This window comes from Podarcis melisellensis (assembly GCF_964234715.1).
Source record: "Podarcis melisellensis genome assembly, chromosome: 1".
Lineage (NCBI taxonomy): Eukaryota > Metazoa > Chordata > Lepidosauria > Squamata > Lacertidae > Podarcis > Podarcis melisellensis.
Genome location: NC_138528.1, coordinates 11,433,582 through 11,455,103, shown reverse-complemented (window position 1 = coordinate 11,455,103; position 21,522 = coordinate 11,433,582). Strand labels below are relative to the sequence as shown.

At 45.6% G+C, this 21,522-nt stretch overlaps 1 protein-coding gene across 1 annotated transcript in view; it reads right to left on the bottom strand.

Moving 5' to 3' along the window:
* NUDT14 (nudix hydrolase 14) overlaps positions 1–20,590 on the bottom strand; it is a 52,854-nt gene extending 32,264 nt beyond the window's left edge. The window contains exon 1 of the mRNA XM_081915362.1: positions 20,312–20,590. Coding sequence (XP_081771488.1) covers positions 20,312–20,512 — 201 coding nt within the window. The 5' untranslated portion in view covers positions 20,513–20,590. The remainder of the gene's footprint in view (positions 1–20,311) is intronic.
* Positions 20,591–21,522: the final 932 nt, after the last annotated feature.

Genomic DNA, 21,522 nt, shown 5'->3' with positions numbered 1-21,522 from the left:
CTCCCAGAATCAGAAGAGGGCTGAAATGGGCGTAGCAGTGGCAGGCTGCATGCAGGTGCAGTCTCTGATTGCCTGAAAAAGCCCTGAAGAGGAGGGGCCTTAGATGGCTGTGGAGAGTTGGGGACTCTCAGTCTCGGCAACTGATTCAGGGAGTAAGACCTGCCGGGGATGGGCAGCTGTGCTCATTAGGCCTGAAACTCAGCCAAGTCTGGGAAGACCATGTTTTTGCTAATGAAGAGTTAGCGCCAACTTTGAGCAGTGTGTGATTTACTGCTGGCTTGCTCTGTGACAGTAGCCTCCACCGATGCAAAACATAGCCCCTCATTAGGAACTGCTCGACTTTTCAGGGTTTGCAAAGTAAACAACAGGCTTGTTTATTTCATTTACTGCAACCAGTTTGTGCATTTGAACATTTAAATGTGATGTAATCAAGTGGATCCATGTTTTGCATGCACGTTCTCTCCCCGTCCCCCGGCGCGCAAATAGCTGAAACAACGGAAAAGCCTCTGGCAGCATCTCTTTCGTAGAAACCCATTTCCAAAGGCCTGTTTAAAAAACATGTTTCCACCTGTCTGTTACCCACAAGCAATGCTAAACTGGTTGGCCTACTTAGGGAGAGGGTGCCATAACATGGATGCCACAACTGAGAAGGCCCTGCTCCAAAAGACTGCAAAATACTACTCCCCACCACCACCGCCCTGCATAAACTCAGAAAAAGATCTTGCCATTAGATCTTTAAAGGCAAGGTATGAAGGTGCTCCCTCTATGGCAATCAGGTTCTTAGTTAAAGGAATCAGAGTTGAAAGGGACCCTGAGGATCATCTAACCCAGTGTTTCCCAACCGGTGTTCCGCGGCACACTAGTGTGCCGCGAGACGTTGCCTGGTGTGCCGTGGGAGGGAGGCGGGCGAGTCGGGCGGCGGGAGCGCAAGGCTTGCGGGCGGCAGCCGGCAGCACGGAGCACGGGGCGCCCTTTGGAGGACGCCCCGTGCTCCGCGCTGGTGTCGGCAAGCCTTGCGCACCCGGGGGCGCGTGGGGCGCCCTGAAACAGAGGGTTCCCCATGCTGCGGACTGTAGCCTGCCGCCCGACGCGCGGGGCGCCCTGAAGCAGAGCGCCCCTCGCGCCAGGCAGACATGGGCCAGCCCCACAAGCTCGGGGACAGCAGGGAGGCGCAGCACCGCCATCCCACTGTTCCCCGACCTGGTTTGGGGGGGGGGAAATAAAGGGAAAAAAAATTTCCTTTATTTCCCCCCCCAAAAAAAGTAGGTGCGTCCTATTTCATAATAAAGTAATTATAAAATACTTTCTTTGTGTTTATTTGATGCCTATTAAAGAGAGTTACTTTATATATAGTCAATATAGGCACACAGTTAATTTTTTTAACATTTTCTAATGGTGGTGTGCCTCGAGATTTTTTTCATGAAACAAGTGTGCCTTTGCCCAAAAAAGGTTGGGAAACACTGATCTAACCTAACACCTTGCAATGCAGCAATATGGAGCTGTTCCATATGGGGATGGAACTTCTGCAACCTTGGTGTTATCAGCACTAGGCTGTAACAAACTGAGCTATCTACATTTGAAAATGATCTGCAACATGTACTGTCTCCAAGCTCAATAGCAAAACACTTGCTTTTCATTCAGGTGGGCCCAGATTCAACCCCTGGCATTTCCAGTTAAAAACCTCTCAGGTAGGGAGGCTGGGAAAGCTTTGACTACTATCAGTGCAGACAGGGTCCCCATTCTGGACTGGATGAACCAATGGGTCTGACACAGTATAGGGCAGACAACCTTTCTCCCTAAGCCAAGCTGTGCTAGCCACACAAAAACAAGAGGAAGATGCTTAACCATCATTCTCAACATGAACCATCTCCTTGTCTGCTGCACTTTTCGCTCCCACTTTGTTTATCCATTTTCCATTTTAGCTTAATGGAAATTGATTTCACATCCATGTGGTTTGCAAGAAAAGATGACGGGAGATTTCATAATTTGGGGTTGTTGGATTGGATTTTTTCTTTTTCTTTTTGTTAGCTGCATTATTAATGCCGGCTACTGTCATGTGAAGTCAATAGCTAACATCTCCAGTGACTATGGCAATGCCCTGGCACGCTCTTTACCTCTAGGTCAATCTGAACTTGGCGCGATTCGTTAGTGTGCATTTCCATTTGCATGCCTCCACCCCTGCATTGTTTCAATTAGCCCCGTTTTAGGGCATCACTTTGAGCATGGCCTTCGTGTAAACAGAATTAACGAGGAAGAGAAAACAAGGCTTTGCCCTCTGTGCCAATTGCTGCTTAAAACCAGGAGGGGATTTTGAAAGGAAGCACACAAGTCTATTCTCCATGCGATATTGTGAAATCGGAATTATCAACATAAATTGTACATCGCAAAACAGAGGCAGCACGTTTGGGCTTGCACAGATTTCTACGGAACAAACTGAACTGAGCTCCTTTCTACGCCCCGTTGCAAGAAGAATGGCATTCCAACACCCCCTGAAGTGGGTGAAAAATATGGCTCCCCTTTCAAAAGACGTTTCCCAAAACTATGGAGAGGACGTCTGGTGTGGCAGACACAGCACTAGACTTGGCCCTGAGCTCAAACATCTGCCTACCTCTCTTGACAACCTTGCCTGTCCAGCTAATCTAAACTTCTCGGGGTTTCCATGAGGGCAATATGGGATAATCCCCATATAATACCACCCTGAGCTCCTTGGAGGAAGAGTGGGATGCGAATGTGATCAGTAAACAGATGACTGTTGGTACTGAATAATTGGATGAGACTGTTATCTTCAGCTGTGATACTGCGCTTCCCAGTGTCCATTGGGAGCTCTGAGGTGTTTGAGGACAACCCCAAACTTCAGGGGGGATGGATGAAATCAGGCTGCTATAAGAAAAACCCCACTCATCTCTGCATCTACCTCGCTCCTCACCTGAGTTGTTAAGCATCATAGCCGGCTCTACCATTGGGCAAGGTGAGGCAGCCAGCCTCAGTAAACAGATTTAAGGCTGCCATTATTATTTTCACTTGCTGTTGTATTCATGTTATACCACCAAAGAGGGTTTAATTGGTATTTTCTGCTTCAGGCACCAAGAATGAATCCTGTTTGTATCTCAGCTGTAAGTTGGCTACCTTGAACTAAAGACATTTAAATCAACCAGTCCAGGGACGAGTAGAAACTATCTCCCCCCACCCTCCCAAGAATGGTACACAATCCAAAAGTCGCACTGTAATTTTTACAAACCGTATCCATTTTAGTCTTCAAAGCGAGGGTTATATTTTGGCAGGAGACTGTAATGAAACTGCATCCAGATGGTGAAGACAGTATAGTTTTACTGTTCAAAAGGTGTCGTTTTTACCCATTAGGAGGCAAAACAAACATTTGAGAAGTGCATTCACTTCTTCAGCTGTTCATGTGATACAGGGGGCCAGGCCACTATGTTTATTTCAAACCCATCAGCTCCGAGGACAGGTAAGCTAAAATCTGCAAAGTTTCCCTTTATTGTTAGGGCAGCATCATGAGCTGGATATGTAGGCACAAACTGACACAGCTTTTACTCCTGGAATTTATAAACCCTTGATTTACTTTGTGATGAGGCAACCAATGCCACCAAATTTTAAATAGATGAGTTATTTCTGCCAGCATGTGGAAGTGGAGAGAAAGTGTCAGGCTTGGGCCAGGGAGACCTGGGTTCAAATCCCCGACCCAGCCACAAAGCTAAACGAGTGGCCTTTGAGCCAGTCACGATCTCTCAGTTAACCTTCCTTATGGGATTGCTGTGAGGATAAAACAGAAAGGAAGGGAACCAAGTATACCATCTTAAGCTCCTTAGAAGGGAGGCACAGAATGCCTCTATATATTGCTTTGTCATCCAAAGCAATTGCATTCTGCCTATAAAGCCCACTCTTTTCCTCAAGCAAGCAGACAGTAGTAGGCTGAACTTGATACCTGAAAGGGGGGAGGATATGTCGCCGGCACTAGGAAAGCTGATAGGTTCAGGGGTCAAAGCTACGGCTTTTCCTGCTACCTTCAGTTTACTGCTAGGTCAGCAACTGCATTTAAGGTTATAACCTGGGATGCAGATGTGAGGCAACTGGAACTGGCGCAAATTGATTCCGGGGGAGGGGGGGGAGCAACTTGGCGCTTCAGTAAAAGAAAAGAGCCGAAAGGTAGACGTTATACCGCTTAGTGTTATATGGCTCATTTTTTAATAAGGGATGATAAAAATAAAAAATATTCTTTATACCCTGCCCATCTGGCTGGGTTTCCCAAACATTAGAAACTTCCATAGACAGGGCTGCCTTCAGCTGTCTTCTAAAAGTCAGATAGTTGTTTACTTCCTTGAAATCAGATGGGAGGGCTTTCCACAGGGCAGGCGCCACTACCGAGAAGGCCCTCTGCCTGGTTCCCTGTAACTTTGTTTCTCGCAGTGAGGAACCATCAGAAGACTCTCGGAGGAGGACCTCAGTGTCCAGGCTGAACGATGGGGGTGGAGACGCTCCTTCAAATATACTGGGCCAAGGCCATTTAGGGCTCCAAAAGTCAACACCAACACTTTGAATTGTGCTCGGAAACGTCCTGGGAGCCAATGTAGGTCTTTCAGGACCGGTGTTATATGGTCTCGGCGGCCACTCCCAGTCACCAGTCTTGCCGTCGCATTCTGGATTAGTTGTAGTTTCCGGGTCACCTTCAAAGGTAGCCCCAGGTAGAGCGCATTGCAGATAGGGAGCTGCCTTACAGAGAGTGAGAATACTAGGTCCACCTAGCTGAGTGCCGTTTACACTGGCTGGTATCGGCTCTCCGAGGTTTCTGAAGGGGAATTCAGCCACAGATCTTCCGCAGATGCTCTACCATTGAGCTACGGCCCTTTCCCCAATAATTAATTTGCTTAAAAAATAATAAAAAAGACAGGCCCCAGCTATGCATTCTGGGAACAGTCCAACACTTCCTACATGCCGCACAATGAAGCCTGAATGATGCTCATAAAATAATTGTGTGAGGTTGCAGGTAAACTAGGGTGCACTGAGTTGGGTCCCCCACTTCTATTTCCCAAGGGAAAAATCTTCCAGCAATAGCCAGCTTTCTACCGAAACATCCACAGTCAATCCTGGCCCAACCCTTCCCTCTATGAAAAGGGGAAAGCAAGCAGCGATGTGACTGTAGTGTGGAGAAAGAGACCTTAAAATAAACACCATTTACCCATGTTTACTACACTGGTGCGCCAAAGCACTCTGTGCAATTCACAACTCAAAATAATGGCTAAGAGAGATGATATTTTATAGGGAAGGCAGAGGAAAATGAACAAGTAGAAGCTCTATGCTAACTCCCCCAGTGGAACCTGGGGGAATTGAAGAATATGCAACCAACCTCTCCACTAAAACCTGAAGACAGAAACTGCCAGGGTCAGATCATTATTCCTCTCTACCAACCTCCCAAGCCTTATTGCTTTTTTAAAAAGAGAAAAAGGAACCACCAGAATGAGAAGCACTAATATAGAGCATTTAGCAGGTGAGGATTTTCACTTTTGTGGGAGTTGTAACTATAATGCCTTATTTAAAATATCTCCGTATTTTAAAACAGAATCACAAAAGTCTTTTTAACAAGCTATCCTCCCATTGGTATGTTTCACTTTGAAAGCAACAACCGTTTTAGTAGCTCAGCCTCCTCAAAGTTCCAGAGAAGCCATTTTCCGCTCACTTGCTTTGAAAGTCATTAAAATAACTTGATGAAGAGCAGCAGCAGGGGGTTAATGGAAGGCAAGGCTTACACACAATCTTTAGATTTCCCCCGAAGACTTTCTCACAGGAACTTCTTACAAAAATCACGAGGACCTTTCACCTCCCTCCAGTCCCCTGCAAAAATCAATACAAAATGGACAGATGCTACCAAGCCCCAGATTTTAAATTATGTCTTACATAACATAGCGAGCGGCCCTCTCCCTCTCTCCAATCGTGAACCTACAAAACATATGCTTAAAAGGATGGTGAGTTTCGGTGTTTCCGTGTGCATGTGTTAAACTTGGAGTAGACAGGATGCTATGAAAGAGGACAACAATAGTTCACGGGTAAACTTTCATTACCTATTGATGATAAATAGAGTGGCTGGGCGAAGGACAAGAATACTTCTGCACTGAGAGCCAGTTCACACACGCCCATCACTTAAGGGCCAGGTAAGGAGACGCGGGTGGCGCTGTGGGTTAAACCACAGAGCCTAGGACTTGCTGATCAGAAGGTCAGCGGTTCGAATCCCCGCGACGGTGTAAGCTCCCGTTGCTTGGTCCCTGCTCCTGCCAACCTAGCAGTTCGAAAGCACGTCAAAGTGCAAGTAGATAAACAGGCACTGCTCCGGCAGGAAGGTAAACGGCATTTCCGTGCACTGCTGTGGTTCGCCAGAAGTGGCTTAGTTATGCTGGCCACATGACCCAGAAGCTGTACACCGGCTCCCTTGGCCAGTAAAGCGAGATGAGCACTGCAACCCCAGAGTCGTCTGCGACTGGACCTAATGGTCGGGGTCCCTTTACCTTTTACCTTTAAGAGCAACACTGTTAGATCACTCTAAAACGGTCCGTTTAGTGCAGTATCCTGTTTTCCTGCAGCAGCTAACTAGATATGTCTGGAATTGGGACTGCAGATTTCCCCAGGCCACACACCCCTGCCAGTTAGTTGATATCACTGGGTGACATCACCTGATGGGGTAGAGTTGAATCCTGCAGGGTGCTGCCTGCAGGCAGGAGTGGGCAACCTAAGGCCCGTGGGCCGGATGCGGCCCAATCACCTTCTCAATCCAGCCCACAGACGGTCCGAGAATCAGTGTATTTTTACATGAGGAGAATGTGTCCTTTTATTTAAAATGCATCTCTGGGTTATTTGTGGGGCCTGCCTGGTGTTTTTACATGAGTAGAATGTGTGCTTTTATTTAAAATGCATCTCTGGGTTATTTGTAGGGCATAGGAATTTGTTCATATTTTTCTTTCCAAAATATAGTCCGGACCACCACACAGTCCAAGGGACGGTGGACCGGCCCACGGCTGGAAAAGGTTGCTGACCCCAACCTGCAGATGAACTTTGACAGAAGGGCAGGACTTCCCACCTATCAATCGCCTGACACCAGGTGACTGACAGGTGTATAGCCCCACCCACCAGTCAAAGCTGGCCTGATGGGTGAGGTGGAGATAAATATCCGAAACAAAAAAGATCCTAACCCTGAGATATAAGAAGTTCACAAGCAGAGTGTGATGGTGCTGATAACACCAATATGCAGCTGCATTGCAAGAGTTGGACTAGATGGTCCTCAGGGTCCCTTCCAACTCTGCACTTCTATGATGACATGATCCCTACCCCCAGCAACTTGTATTTAGAAGCATAACATTTCTTCTGATTAATTTTATCATGGTGAGCAGCTGTTAAGACCTGTCATCCGTGATTTGCAGGGAAGCACAAATGTTCCATCACATATTAAATGTCACGTGAGTTCACAGTCTCCAGCACCACCATTTTTCAGACCTAGATCTCGACACCTGAGGAAGAACGGGGTGGTAGACTGCTGGGGTGGCAGAATGACCTGTATCACTTTAGAATGTAAGGAGTTTTGCATGTGTCTCAGAGTTTTGAACGCTTCCTGATGTTAGGAGATCCCTGCCAATAAAACACCAGCACAGCAGATCTCCAGGGCTTGATGAGCTGCATCCAAGTGTACCAAAGGAGCTTGCGGATGTAATTTCAGAGCCTTTGTCTACTATCTTTGAGAATTCTTGGAGAACAGGTGATGTCTCCACATTTAGCTGTTGAGGAGCCGTGCAGTGCGCATGCCAGTCTGAACCACCCCAAAGAGCAACACGGAAGGAGGAACTATCCTTGGTGGTTCCTCTCATCACTTCAGTGACGTGCAAGAAAAAGCCCCATTTGAGATGGCAACTCCGCTTTCAATTCTTAAAAGGAACAGAATCGCCAGATCTAGCCAGTCCATTGGTAAAGCATATGTAATGATATTTGTGTTTTCCAGCATTGCTTAAATGAGGTTTAGGTTTCTCTCCAGTCATCTGTAGGCTTAAGGATACCAGGTGGCCAACAGGCCAGGGATGCTGCACCTTTAACAGTTGTGCAGAAGATAGAATTTCAGTAGGTGCACTGCAAACTATACCTCCTGAAATTCCCTCTTCTATGCTTTTATTAAAGATACAGGAGCCCTGCTCTCTCTCTCTCTCTCTGTGTGTGTGTGTGTGTGTGATGCATCTGGTCTAACGTTATCAGACGTCCCCGTTTCCCAGAGACAGTCCCCGGATTTACAAATCAGTCCCCATACAAAATCCATTGAAGTTGAAAAGTGTCCCCGGATTCATTGGGGGGGGGAAATCTGGTAATCTTAATCTGGTTACCCAATGTAGAGTCCGTTTATGCTGTGCTTCTCAGTCACATCACTGCTCCAAAAACTCTCTTCTCCAAACTCTGGCTTTACCTGTTGAGGGACAGGGCGCCACCCATTGGCCATCTTGCACTGAGCCTATCATCATCTCCATCTCTACACTGCCCTTCATTTGAGGATCACAGGGCATCTTACAATATAAAAACACAAAAATGCATGACATACTAACAAACAAGAACACCACCTCCCAGTTTAGAAGGCCATGGATTTTTTAGTCAGTCGTCCAGGGTTGTCCCACACAATGGGGCATCAGAGTGACCACTCTCAGCCCTGCCCTTTGGGAGGCTCCACACCCTAACGTGGAGGCAGCCACAGTTGGGAAAGGCCGCCATGGGAGGAGGGGTGTGCCTGCATTCAGGTGGCAGCTGGTTACATAGGGGGGAAAGCAATGATTCTTCAACATCAATTTGGTTGGACTGGTCATGTTTTTTGGATACCTGATTATCGTCTTCCAAAGCAACTACTCTTTTCCAAACTCAAGAATGGAAAGCAAAATACTGGCAGACAACAAAAGAGGTTTAAAGATGTTCTCAAGGCAAATCTAAAAAAAAAGGTAGTATAAACACTGAGAACTGGAAAACCCTGGCCTGCGAGTGCTCCAATTGGAGAACAGCCTTAATCAAAGGTGTCATGGACTTAGAAGAACTCAGGGTGAAAAGAAGAAGAAAGAAGGAGGAGGAGGAGGAGGCAGCTGGTGACGTAGGGGAGAAAAATAAGCTTTTTCAAAAAGCAAAGTCTCCCCCAGTCTTATCTGGAATGACTTTCAGTTTGTTGGCTTCAAGTTACAAGAAAGACATTCTGACTAAACATCAGGAACGACTTTCTGACGGTAAGAGCTGTTCAACAGTGGAACAGTCTTCCTTAGGAGGTTGTAGAGCAGGTTTCCTCATACTAGGCCCTCCAGATGTTTTGAGACTACAATTTCCATCATCCCTGACCACTGGTCCTACTAGCTAGGGATCATGGGAGTTGTAGGCCAAAAACATCTGGAGGGCCAAGTTTGAGGAAGTCTGTTGTAGAGTCTTCTTCCTTAGAACAGTGTTTCCCAACCTTTGGTCTCCAGCTGTTTTTGGACTACAACTCCCATCATTCCTAGCTAGCAAGACCAGTGGTCAGGGATGATGGGAATTGTAGTCCATAAACAGCTGGAGACCAAAGGTTGGGAAACACTGCCTTAGAGGTTTTAAAGCAGAGGCTGGATGGCCACGTATGCTTTAGCTGAGATTCCTGAACTGCAGGGGGTTGGATTAGAAAACCCTTTGGGTCCCTGCCAACTCTACATTTATATAATTCTAATCTCCCTTAATGGCTCACCATGGGAAGATAGCTTGGCTTGATTAAATTCCAACACTTGCCTGATCCAGAGACTAGAGGGGTCTGGTACCCACAAACTCACAACAATATTTTCCCTATGCTAATTGCCACAGATAGCCCAGCTCATTTGAAGGCAAGTATGCACCTGAATCAGACAGACTCACTTTGCAACAGAGGTAAAGGGGCTTGTCTTCCACCTGGAGTTGGTAAGCGCATTCAGACTTAGGGGTTTTCCACCCAGCCCCACCTAGGCTCGAAGCTGCTCACAACAAATAAACAAAGTCCACAAAACAGGGCAAGACACCAGGCAGATTAGAAGCCATCAATAGAAACATTATTCAACAACTGCATCTGAAAGCCTTCCTTGAAAGCTGGGTTTTGCAGCCCCTCCTGAAGGCTAGCAAGAGCATGCTCCAGCAGACTTCTTCTGGCAGACTATCCCACAACCCTGGGGCAGTGACTGAGAATGCCTTGCTTCTTGCGCTGCTTGTCTCTACCTCCCGCAATGATGGCAAACAAAGCAGAAAACTTGAGGGCATTCTTGATTTGAGGGGAGGGGCCATATGGGAAGAGGAAGCCTCAAAGATGTGGCGGTCCCAGACACTAAAAGGTTGAAAGCAGTAGCTGGGCCAGAAGCTATTTGTGATGTGTGCTTGTTTATTTTCTCTTTAAAAAAAAAAATTAATGGTATAACCAACAGGACAAACAGAGTAGTCCAACAATTCAAGAAACGAAAAGAAAAAACCAACAATCGAGTATGGACAGGTATAAGTTGAGGAGACAAAAGGGATAAAAATATTGAAAGAAACTTGTACAAAAGAGGCAATGCTGCAGTGTTCTAAGATAGGACACGAACAATGGGTCAAAAACTTGTATTATCAAAAGCAGCACCAGATGATATCATATTTGGACGGAGTTCGCCATCCGTGTGACTGCGTCGCTAAATAAGCTAAATAAGCTTAAAAAAACAACAACAGCTAGCCGCAAAGTCTCATCTGAGAACCCGGCATTGGTGGGCTAGTTTCTCTGATGTCGCTATAAATAAGACTTTTAGAAACCAATTCATAATAGAGAGCACAGAAGCACCCTTCCAGTGCTTGTTTATTTTTGATGTTGCTTGGAGGGCTTTTTAGGTAAGTTTACCAAATACAGTGGTACCTTGGGTTAGACGCTTCAGGTTACAGACTCCGCTAACCCAGAAATATTATCTCGGGCTAAGAACTTTGCTTCAGGATGAGAACAGAAATCGTGCAGCAGTGGTGCGGTGGCAGCAGGAGGCCCCATTAGCTTAAGTGGTGCTTCAGGTTAAGAACAGTTTCAGGTTAAGAATGGATCTCCAGAACAAATTAAGTTCTTAACCCAAGGTAAGGTAAAGGTAAAGGTACCCCTGACCATTAGGTCCAGTCGTGACCGACTCTGGGGTTGCTGCGCTCATCTCGCTTTATTGGCCGAGGGAGCCGGCGTACAGCTTCCGGGTCATGTGGCCAGCATGACTAAGCCACTTCTGGTGAACCAGAGCGGCGCACGGAAATGCCGTTTACCTTCCCGCCAGAGTGGTACCTATTTATTTACTTGCACTTTGACGTGCTTTCGAACTGCTAGGCTGACAGGAGCTGGGACCGAACAACGGGAGCTCACCCCGTCGCGGGGATTTGAACTGCCGACCTTCTGATCGGCAAGTCCTGGGCTCTGTGGCATCCCTTTAACCCGATGTTCCACTGTAATAAAAATAGTAAGAATATTCCAAGAGAGTGGTTTCACCTCATCTTTGTTAGCACGCAAAGGGCACTGTGCCATAGAGTCTAAAGAAGGGTGCAAGCAAGCAAGCAGACTTGATTTTTGTTCCATATGACAACCATTCCCAGTTCCGCAGAATCCTGGAACAGCGCTGGGGGAAGAGAGTTCCCAAGCATTATGTCGATTGTGCCTCTGGCAGTTGCTGGCAGTAAAGGGTGTTGCACTCACATCCAGTGCTTGAAATTCCCCAGGCACCAGGTGCGTTTTGCTACTGGCACACGGCCAATGGCACCCATGTGGAGATTTCTGGGCTCCAGGCTGGCAACCATGGTTTTAAAACCTCTGCCTTAGTCCATTTCCGTTTCCACTGTGTGGGTTTCTCCTTCTTGCGTACTGAGAGAAGTGAATGGTTTCTAAGAGCAAGCTACAGTCAAACAATATTGTTGAGTCATAGAATCATCCAGTCTAACCCACTAGCAAATAGACATTCCATTGTGGTGACCGTAACCTAGGTTTAAGCTTATATATCGGAGTTTCTCACACCGCTCATGTCCGGCTTGCAGGCTTCTCGCAGACATCTCATCTGCCACTGTAATGGACTACATAGACCATTATTCCGATTCAGCAGGCACTTCTGGTATTGGTTTGGTTTTCAATTCATTTACACTCCTCCTTTCTGCCATGGAACTCAAGGCAAAACACATACTGTCTTCAGCCTGCCAGCCATGCACTGACCAGAACTAAAATTCGTTTCACAAAGCTGATGCATCAAGACCTGGGATATAGGCTGAGGATCTAGCCCACTCTGATACCTTGGAAGATAAGGTATTTATATATCTCTGCCTCTCCAGCCACACACCCCATGGTGTATAATGTTCACGTTAAGTACTTTAGACATGTGTAAGAAACTGAAAGAAAAGCTATAAACCAGGAATAGGCAAACTCAGCCCTCCAGATGTTTTCGGACCACAACTCCCATCATACCTAGCTAACAGTACTAATGGTCAGGGATGATGGGAGTTGTAGTCCCAAAACATCTGGAGGGCCGAGTTTGCCTATGCCTGCTATAAACTAATGAGCAGAAAACTCTTTTGTGGGGTTTTTTTTCTTCAAATCAAGATGAATCAGAAGCAGCAGATGAATATCACATCCCTGTGTTATGTTTATTTGAGCATGCACAGAAGCCACTATAAGGTCCGCAGCCCTCCAAGAGGGTTTTCATGCCTTTAAGCATTGCTTAGAAGGGAACATACACCAAATGAAACTGCTCCTTTGGCAACAACACCATGATAGCAAAGAGAAAAGTAAAAAATCTGCCTCCTGGGCATCACTTAAACCAGGAGGTGAAATCTCAAATAGATTAATTGAGCAAGTTTTAAGCTGTTTTAAGATGTTATCTGCTGTTTTCTTATTTTGTGTTATTTCAGACTGTACACTGCTGTTGTTTCAGTTTAATGCATAAACCTGCAAATAAGCACAGCCTACAACCGATGAAAACCCACCAATCTTCCCTACCCATCTTTGGTTATTGCTTGCTGATAAAAACACTATTAGAAGTATAAGGATTTCACTGATAATAATGTAATTAAGCAAGCAAGCAAGCATTGGTGTCATTTCTTTCTACCTTCTGAAAGGCAGAAACTTTCCCATAATTACGCCGAGCAAATTCAAGGAAAGGACATCACTCACCTTGCGGAGTTTGGTCCTTCTTTTGCCTGTAATGTATTCATCACCACTCATCACATCTGTCCCTGCAAATCCTATTTCCTGTTCTATTCATGAGGTGCAGCAACCTGGAGCTTTAGAGATTGCCGCCACACTTTTCCCATGGCCTTCTCACCTCTCCTCTCCCGAGCAAGTACCCCATTCCCATTGTTTATCATCTGTTCTCCCCTGCTGGAAACTGCTGTCAGATGTTCACTTATCCCTAATCTTGCTTGCTGCCTTTGATATTCTTTCTAATCCAACAACCTGTCAACTGGGGCATCGGCCCATGTCCAGGCCAGCTGCTCTGTCCCAGGCTCCAAGATTCTCTCCCAGACTCCATCTGAAATGATTTTAGGGGATTCTGACCCAGCAAGGAAAACGTGAGGCAAATAATTAATGTCATCTCTATCTGCGCTCATGACTTTGGTGTGCCATTAAGCGCCTCGCCAATGAAGGAAAGTAACCTTTTAAAAGTTGCTTTAAACTCGGGCGTTAATGTATTAATGAAACCCTGGTCAATGTTTAAGGGACATGATTGAGGACAAGCAAGGTCTCGAGGAAGGCAGTGAGAAGATGCTTTTTAATTGAAAAGCAAATCTGCATATAAGCCTCCCAATTTGGACAGAACTTTCTTGCACACCTGCAGCTTTAAGGCAGAACTATAGAGCAATTGTTCAGCAGCGAACTTTCCTCGTGCTAAGTGTAAAATATGAATATTAAACATGAGCAGGTGGTTAAGATGCATTGCTACAGCACTGAAAAAACTCAGTGTCCCCCCACTTCTCAGGCAAGAAGGTTGCTGCTTCGCACCTCCCCTCTTTATGGACCTTTTTTGCAGTGCGTTTTTAAAGCTCTGTGGCAGTTGAAGCTTTTCCTGGCATGGAGACCAGATGGTGGGAACAGTTTCATCTGTTGAAACTGCACAGGAGAAAAGCTACTAAAAGTAAAATTGAAATGGGGAATTCCCACCTGGGATAAAGCACAAAATTAAGGCTACCGGTTCCCAGAGCCTGGGGGAACTTGTCTATTTTTAAAAGTTCTTAGGAACCATCAAAACTCTGTCATGGTGGCTGATACCCTTGCACCTGATGAAATTTCCTCCTTCTCTGTGATCCTTGAAAGTACAGGGACTGGATCTTTGCAAACTGCAACTCTTGTTAGAAAATATGCCTTCCTTCAGATTTCTCAGGGTGGGAACGCTAACTTCTATGAAAGTTAACCTTCTCTTTAAAGATTTTGAGCAGATTGCTTGTTGTTACTTAAGAAGCACTGAAAAGCCTCTTCTAGGATGATACACTCTATTTGCACTCAGTATCTGACCTTTTTTCTTTTTTAGTATAATCCTAACTCCACCAATTTAGATAGTTCTTTTTCTTTCTTAAGAAAAGTGCACAAATTTCATTGTATGTCTCAGATATGGCTCAACTGCTTTCATTTTGTACAGGAATTTAAAGGAAAATTAAACAAGGAGGGTTTGAGAATGCATAGAGATGTACGCAAAAATATTCATATGACAGATAACTGAAATTAACGTCCGGCAGGTCCAGACCCTGAGAAGGCAAGATTTTTCCAGGTGTGTCTGTTCCCATTAGGGTGTTGCAATGAAGAAAAAGGCCTTGACTCTTAAAGGTACAGGATCCCAATTTAGGGCCTGGACCTGATGACTTTAAATTAGAGAATGGTTCATTTCCTTTCTAAAGAGCGAATATTGATGACACTGGGACATGCATATATTAAAAACACACACACACACACACACACACACAGAGAGAGAGAGAGATAGCATTAGACTAGCTTAAGATAATAACATGCTCACAGATTAGCACTCCAAATAACTTTTCATTAATTTTAATCCTTGTGCTAATTTACAATGCACACCAATACACTGATTTATTTTGTGTTTTATAGCAAAGCATAAACTCTGAATTCAGGAGAACATTACATATGAAGCTACCCTATGCTAAGAGAAACCACTGGCTCAGCATTGCGTTTGGCTAGTAGCAGCTCCCAGGTCTTGAAGCAGGACCTTTCATAGATCCTTCAAACTGGAGAGGCCAGGAAATAAGCTTGGCACTTTCTACAAGAAGGAGCCAAGGCCCCCTCCCTTAAAATATCTGTATATTTCAGCTTCTCCATTTCACACCCAGTGTACCCCTGCTGCTATTTTTTGTAGCCATATAGACATGATGTTATTTTAAGCCTTAGCTTCCAAGAGATATCGATGATGCTTACGAGAAGCATCTGAAGGAGGGTTCTTGATTAGATTCATCTTTGGTCTATTCTTACAATGTTCTTAAAGGGAAATGGGGGGGGGGCATATTGTGCTTTTACCACCTTTTTTAAACGGCCTTGAGGAATAGGATCTATTTAAAAAAACATGTCTAAGTATTACAACAAAGGGACGTAGGTGGTGCTGTGGGTTAAACCACAGAGCCTAGGACTTGCCGATCAGAAGGTCAGCGGTTCGAATCCCCACAACGGGGTGAGCTCCCGTTGCTCGGTCCCTGCTCCTGCCCACCTATCAGTTCGAAAGCACATTAAAGTGCAAGTAGATCAATAGGTACCGCTCCGGCGGGAAGGTAAACGGTCTTTCCGTGTGCTGCTCTGGTTCGCCAGAAGCGGCTTAGTCATGCTGGCCACATGACCCGGAAGCTGTATGCCGGCTCCCTCGGCCAATAAAGCAAGATGAGCGCCACAACCCCTGAGTCGGTCACGACTGGACCTAATGGTCAGGGGTCCCTTTACCTTTACTTTATTACAACAGCTTGACAAAAATCAGCTGCGAAGCAGCACTACATGAACCACTATTCACCACTGAATAGTCAACCCTAAACCATGAGATCCACCTGTTCCTTTTTCCTCCTCCTGGCAGATCCCCAAAACATGGAGAGCTGTACTTCCTATAAGTATTTGAAAGAGACCAAAATATCAAGCCTGCCCCATGCCTAAGGCTAGTGATATAAATGTGCAGTCCAATCCTATGCTTGTCTTCTTGGAAATGCCTCCAAGTGAGTTCAGTGGGGATTGTTCGCTAGTAAGACTGCAGCCTTAAAAAAAATGTATGTTAAAATGTTCGGTTATTCTCCACTGGAAGCTAATGAGGAATAATGACAATTGACAGCTCGGCTCCTTCAAACACACCAGCATAGAAGATCTCATCATCACCTAGCAAATTGAGAACATTTGAATTTCCAGCAATATGAGGGAAACTTCGTCAATGCTATTTTAAACCCAAACTGTATCAGTAAAAAGGGAGCTTCTGTTAAAATGTCTTAATTGTTCATCAGTTCAGAAGAAGGGAACATTTAATAAGTGACAATATATTATTAAAGCTGGTGGCCACCACCAGTGTTAACCCGGCGCTGTGGTTGTATTTTCCCATTTGCAAGAACACTGACTCTGCAGCAAGGTGTTTTATATTGAAATTGCAATAGCTGTGAAAACTGTGCAAGACATTTAAGAGCGCTGTTAGCCATTGATCTTCCACATACTGGGACAGTAGACCTCTGAGTCATAGAATTACATAACTGTAGAGTTGGAAAGGGACCGTGAGAGTCATCCAGTCCAACCCTCTGCAATGCAGGAATCTGAACACATAATGCTGAGATGATGCCTTGCTTTGGGGGCTTCCCTGAGGCATCAAGCTGATTCTGTCCTCTTTCTGGATAGTAATGTTGTTGTTGTTGTTTAGTCGTTTAGTCGTGTCCGACTCTTCGTGACCCCATGGACCAGAGAACGCCAGGCACCTCTGTCCTCCACTGCCTCCCGCAGTTTGGTCAAACTCATGCAGGTAACCTCGAAAACACTATCCAACCATCTCGTCCTCTGTCGTCCCCTTCTCCTTGTGCCCTCCATCTTTCCCAACATCAGGGTCTTCTCTTCTCATGAGGTGGCCAAAGTACTGGAGCCTCAGCTTCACAATCTGTCCTTCCAGTGAGCACCCGGGGCTGATTTCCTTCAGAATGGATCAGTTTGATCTTCTTGCAGTCCATGGTACTCTCAAGAGTCTCCTCCAGCACCATAATTCAAAAGCATCAATTCTTCGGCGATCAGCCTTCTTTATGGTCCAGCTCTCACTTTCATACATCACTACTGGGAAACTGGATAGTAATACTTGTCTTTAAAATAAGTATAATAAATTGCCAGACGTGCTCGGGTCCATGGGGTCACAAAGAGTTGGACACGATTAAATGATTAAACAACAACAAATAATTAATTGATTGAGAATAACTAATTAACTAAATTACTGAAATGTTAATTGATTATAATGATACTCATAATTTAGCACCATGCTCCCACCTGCAATTCCGAAATGCAGTGAGATAATTATTTATTTATAAAGGGGATGTCTAATTGGAAAGAAGAACACGTTCATTGATGAATGAGACTTCTTTTTTGTATCTAAATAGTGTCTACCTATTATTTATAGTCTGAAGGTCTTTTGATATGCTTCTTGATTTGATCAACCTTCCCCAGCCCCAGCAACACATTTTCCCAATAATTATGCAGATTTTTTAAAAAATAACATATAAAAAAATGCCCCCATCTATCATGGTTGTAAAACTAGGGTTGTCATATCATATGTCCTGACATAGTGGGCCTTCAGGCCCCTTAAGCAGTGTCCGGGTGAAAATTGCTGAAATGTCTTTGAAAATCCGGACCTAAGGCAACCCATGTTTTCATGGGTTTTCATTTAAATAGCTCAGAAACTCCTTTTCCATTCTTGTTGAGATTATTTCGCAAAAAAAAAAAAAAGCTCAAAAACTTTGGGCAAAACAAAACAAAACGGCATGCCAGAATCCTAGGAAGTCTAGTATCTTAACGCTGCTGAGAGTTTTTAGGCAACCCCTATTCCTCTCACAGAGCTATAATTTTCAGAATGGCTTAACAGATAGTCCCTCTTCCCGGAGAACTCTAGACCTGTAGTTCTGTAAAGGTCTTCCTAATAATTCTCATGACTGTTGACAGACTACAGCTCCCAGAATTCTTTGGGGCAATCCACAACTGTTTAAAGTGGTATGATGCACTTTTGGATGCATAGCGCAGATGGGCCAGTAATAGTCAGAATTTCACTGTTCCCATCTAGGGTAGTTGCCAGAAACGAATGCAGCAAAGGCAGACAGAAAATTCCAGCTGGGCCATTCTTGCTAGGAGTGTGTGTTGTGTTTGATGACACAATGCTGCCTGTGCACAGATGGCTGCATCTGTTGTATGTGTAGGAGAGGAGTCACTGCTTGCCTTTTTACTTCAAGGCGCTCCTCAGGCTCCAGCAGCTGTGGGGCAGAGGATACAGCTCCCCACCAGCATTGCTGAGTACCCATAAGCAGGAAAGCTGAGAGAAAGGTGTGTGCTCAGGACACGGAAGCTCACAGCACACTTGGGCAGTCTCAGAATGGGAAGCATTTCCTTTCCAAAAATACAATCACTCCGTGCACAAGATCGCTAGCTATTTAGTAGAGACCCGAAACAGGGCCTTTTCGGTGGTGGCTGCTCCCAAACTCCTTCCCTAGAGAAGATAAACTGGCTCCCTCCATGTTGATCTTCTGCTGGAAGGTGAAGACCTTCTTGTTCCAACAAGCTTTTGGGAACTGATGGCCACCTGTCATGTATGAATTAGATAATAATAATAATAATAATAATAATAATAATAATAATTTTTATTTATACCCCGCCCTCCCCAGCCAAGGCCGGGCTCAGAGCGGCTTACAAGCAATAATAAAAACAAATTGAATGATTACAACAAAAACAAAATTAAAATACAACATTAAAATATGGAAACATTAAAATGTAGCCTCATCGCAGGAGGAGAAGGAAAGGAAAAAAGAAAGAAAGGGAGGGAGGGAATCAAATTGGCTCCAAGCCAAAGGCCAGGCGGAACAACTCTGTCTTACAGGCCCTGCGGAAAGAAATCAGATCCTGCAGGGCCCTGGTTTCATGAGGCAGAGCGTTCCACCAGGCCGGAGCCAGTGTTGAAAAGGCCCTGGCTCTGGTTGAAGCCAATCTAACTTCCTTAGGGCCCGAGACCACTAGGGTGTTGATGAGATTTCCGTATCGCAAGGGGTTGGACTAAATGACCCTCAAGGTCCCTTCCAACTCTATGACTCTATAATTATATTTCTGCTTTTAATTAAAGGGCTGGTGCTGTGCTCCCTTTCTTGTAATTATTGGTATGGTTTTAACAGATTATATATATGTATATGGTTTGAATTTGATCAGTGCTTGGTTTCCCCCCTATTCTTTTAATGATTCTTATTTTTATCTGCAAGCCGCCTAGAGTCCCGTCAGGGGAAAATAAACATGCAATAATTTTTAAAGCAAAAATGGTGCCGTCTCTCCCGCCCCCGCTCTGCAGGTACGGAACTCTGCACATGCCCAGAGCCACTCAGCGGATTCGATTTATTCTATTTCTGCGCCGCTTTTCTTTCAAACGAACCCCAAAGCGGCTTACAAACCATAAACAACAAAAACAAGCAGCGTAAATCATACAGGGGGGAATCAAACCCCCACAAATCATCCGTGAAACTGCCACAACCTATTGAACACTGTTAACAAAGCAACAAAGATGGATGATTGATAGATAGATAGAGAGAGAGAGAGAGAGACAGATAGATAGATGATAGATAGATGATAGATAGATAGATAGATAGATAGCTGAACATCGCAATTAAAGCCAAAGTCCGATTACACGATGTGCACATCCGAGTTTATAATCTATATAAAACAATGCTGGGGGGGGGGAGGGAGCTGCAGCCCCTCTCTTTCGGCAACCAGGAACCCCCTCAGCCACGAAAAAGCCCACGTCCTCTGCCCATGTGCAAAGTGCTTACCCCCCTCTCCCCCCCCCAATCACTTCTACATGAACCTCAGAAACCTTATGGGGCAGGAGGTGGGGGGAAACAACTGCGTAACCCCCGCCAGGCTTGAGCCCCGGCACCTCTCCAGCAGCGGGGTTGGGGGACAGAGAGATGGGCAAAGGAGGAGGCAAGGCGCCCCCTCACGCCGGGGCCTCACGCCGGGCTTGCGTCGGAGGCGGCGGCCGGCGAGGCCTAGTCCGGGCGGAGGGAAGGCGGAAAGAAAGCGGCGGCGGCGGCGGCGCTTCCTCCACGCTGGGCCGCAGACCCTCCTCACCGGGCTTACCTGGCGGTAGCGGAGGCGAAAAGGCCTCAAATACTGGGAGTGGTCGCAGGGACCCACCGCTAAGTCCTCGATGGATTCCATGGGGGGCGAGGAGGAGGAGGAGGAGGAGGAAGCAGCGCCTTCGCCTCGGAGATGCAGCCGGAGAGGGGAGCGAGGAGGAGGGAGAGAGAGAGAGGAGAGAGGGTAAGCTGCCTCTCTCATATATATTTATATGCCGGAGGTGTTCTGACTGGAATATGCACCTGTGGCTGCGTGTACATGAGACTTTTAAATCACGCACACAGCTTCTCCCTCTTCTCCCCACCCCCGAACCCGAAATCCTGGAAACTATGGTTCCCTCACACACAGAAAACTACAATTCCCAGCACCCTTAACAAACTACACACGGAATTGCAGAAAGAGATCGGAGTGCTTGGCATATAGCAAGTCCCCGTTTTCTCTGGGAGGCATCCTCCCAGCTGAATTATTTGCAGCGTGTGAGAGCATAAAACACTCTTCTAGGTAACCTTCGTGAAATAATAATAATAACATTAACAATAATAATAATAATTTATTATTTATACCCAAGCCACTCTGGGCGGCTCTCGGCAGAATATAATAAGCACAGCATATTGGCTCCATGCTGCAGATAAGAGGCAAGTAGGCGAGCTTCAGAACATATCACAGGCGAAGCTTGACAGGCACCATATATATATATATATATATATATATATATATACACACACACACACACACATATACACACAGTGGTACCTCAGGTTACATACGCTTCAGGTTACAGACTCCACTAACCCAGAAGTAGTACCTCAGGTTAAGAACTTTGCTTCAGGATGAGAACAGAAATTGGGCGGCGGCAGTGGGAGGCCCCAGTAGCTAAAGTGGTGCTGCAGGTTAAGAACAGTTTCAGGTTAAGAACAGACCTCTGGAACGAATTAAGTTCTTAACCCGAGGTACCACTGTGTGTGTATATATATGTGTGTGTGTGTGTGTGTGTGTGTGTATAAAATGTATTTTTATTAAAGATTTTCTTTGTTTACAAAGTATGTGCAATATATATTGCAGGTACCACATATTGACAGGTTGTGGGACACGGGTGGCGCTGTGGGTTAAACCACAGAGCCTAGGACTTGCCGATCAGAAGGTCAGCGGTTCGAATCCCTGCGACGGGGTGAGCTCCCGTTGCTCGGTCCCTGCTCCTGCCAACCTAGCAA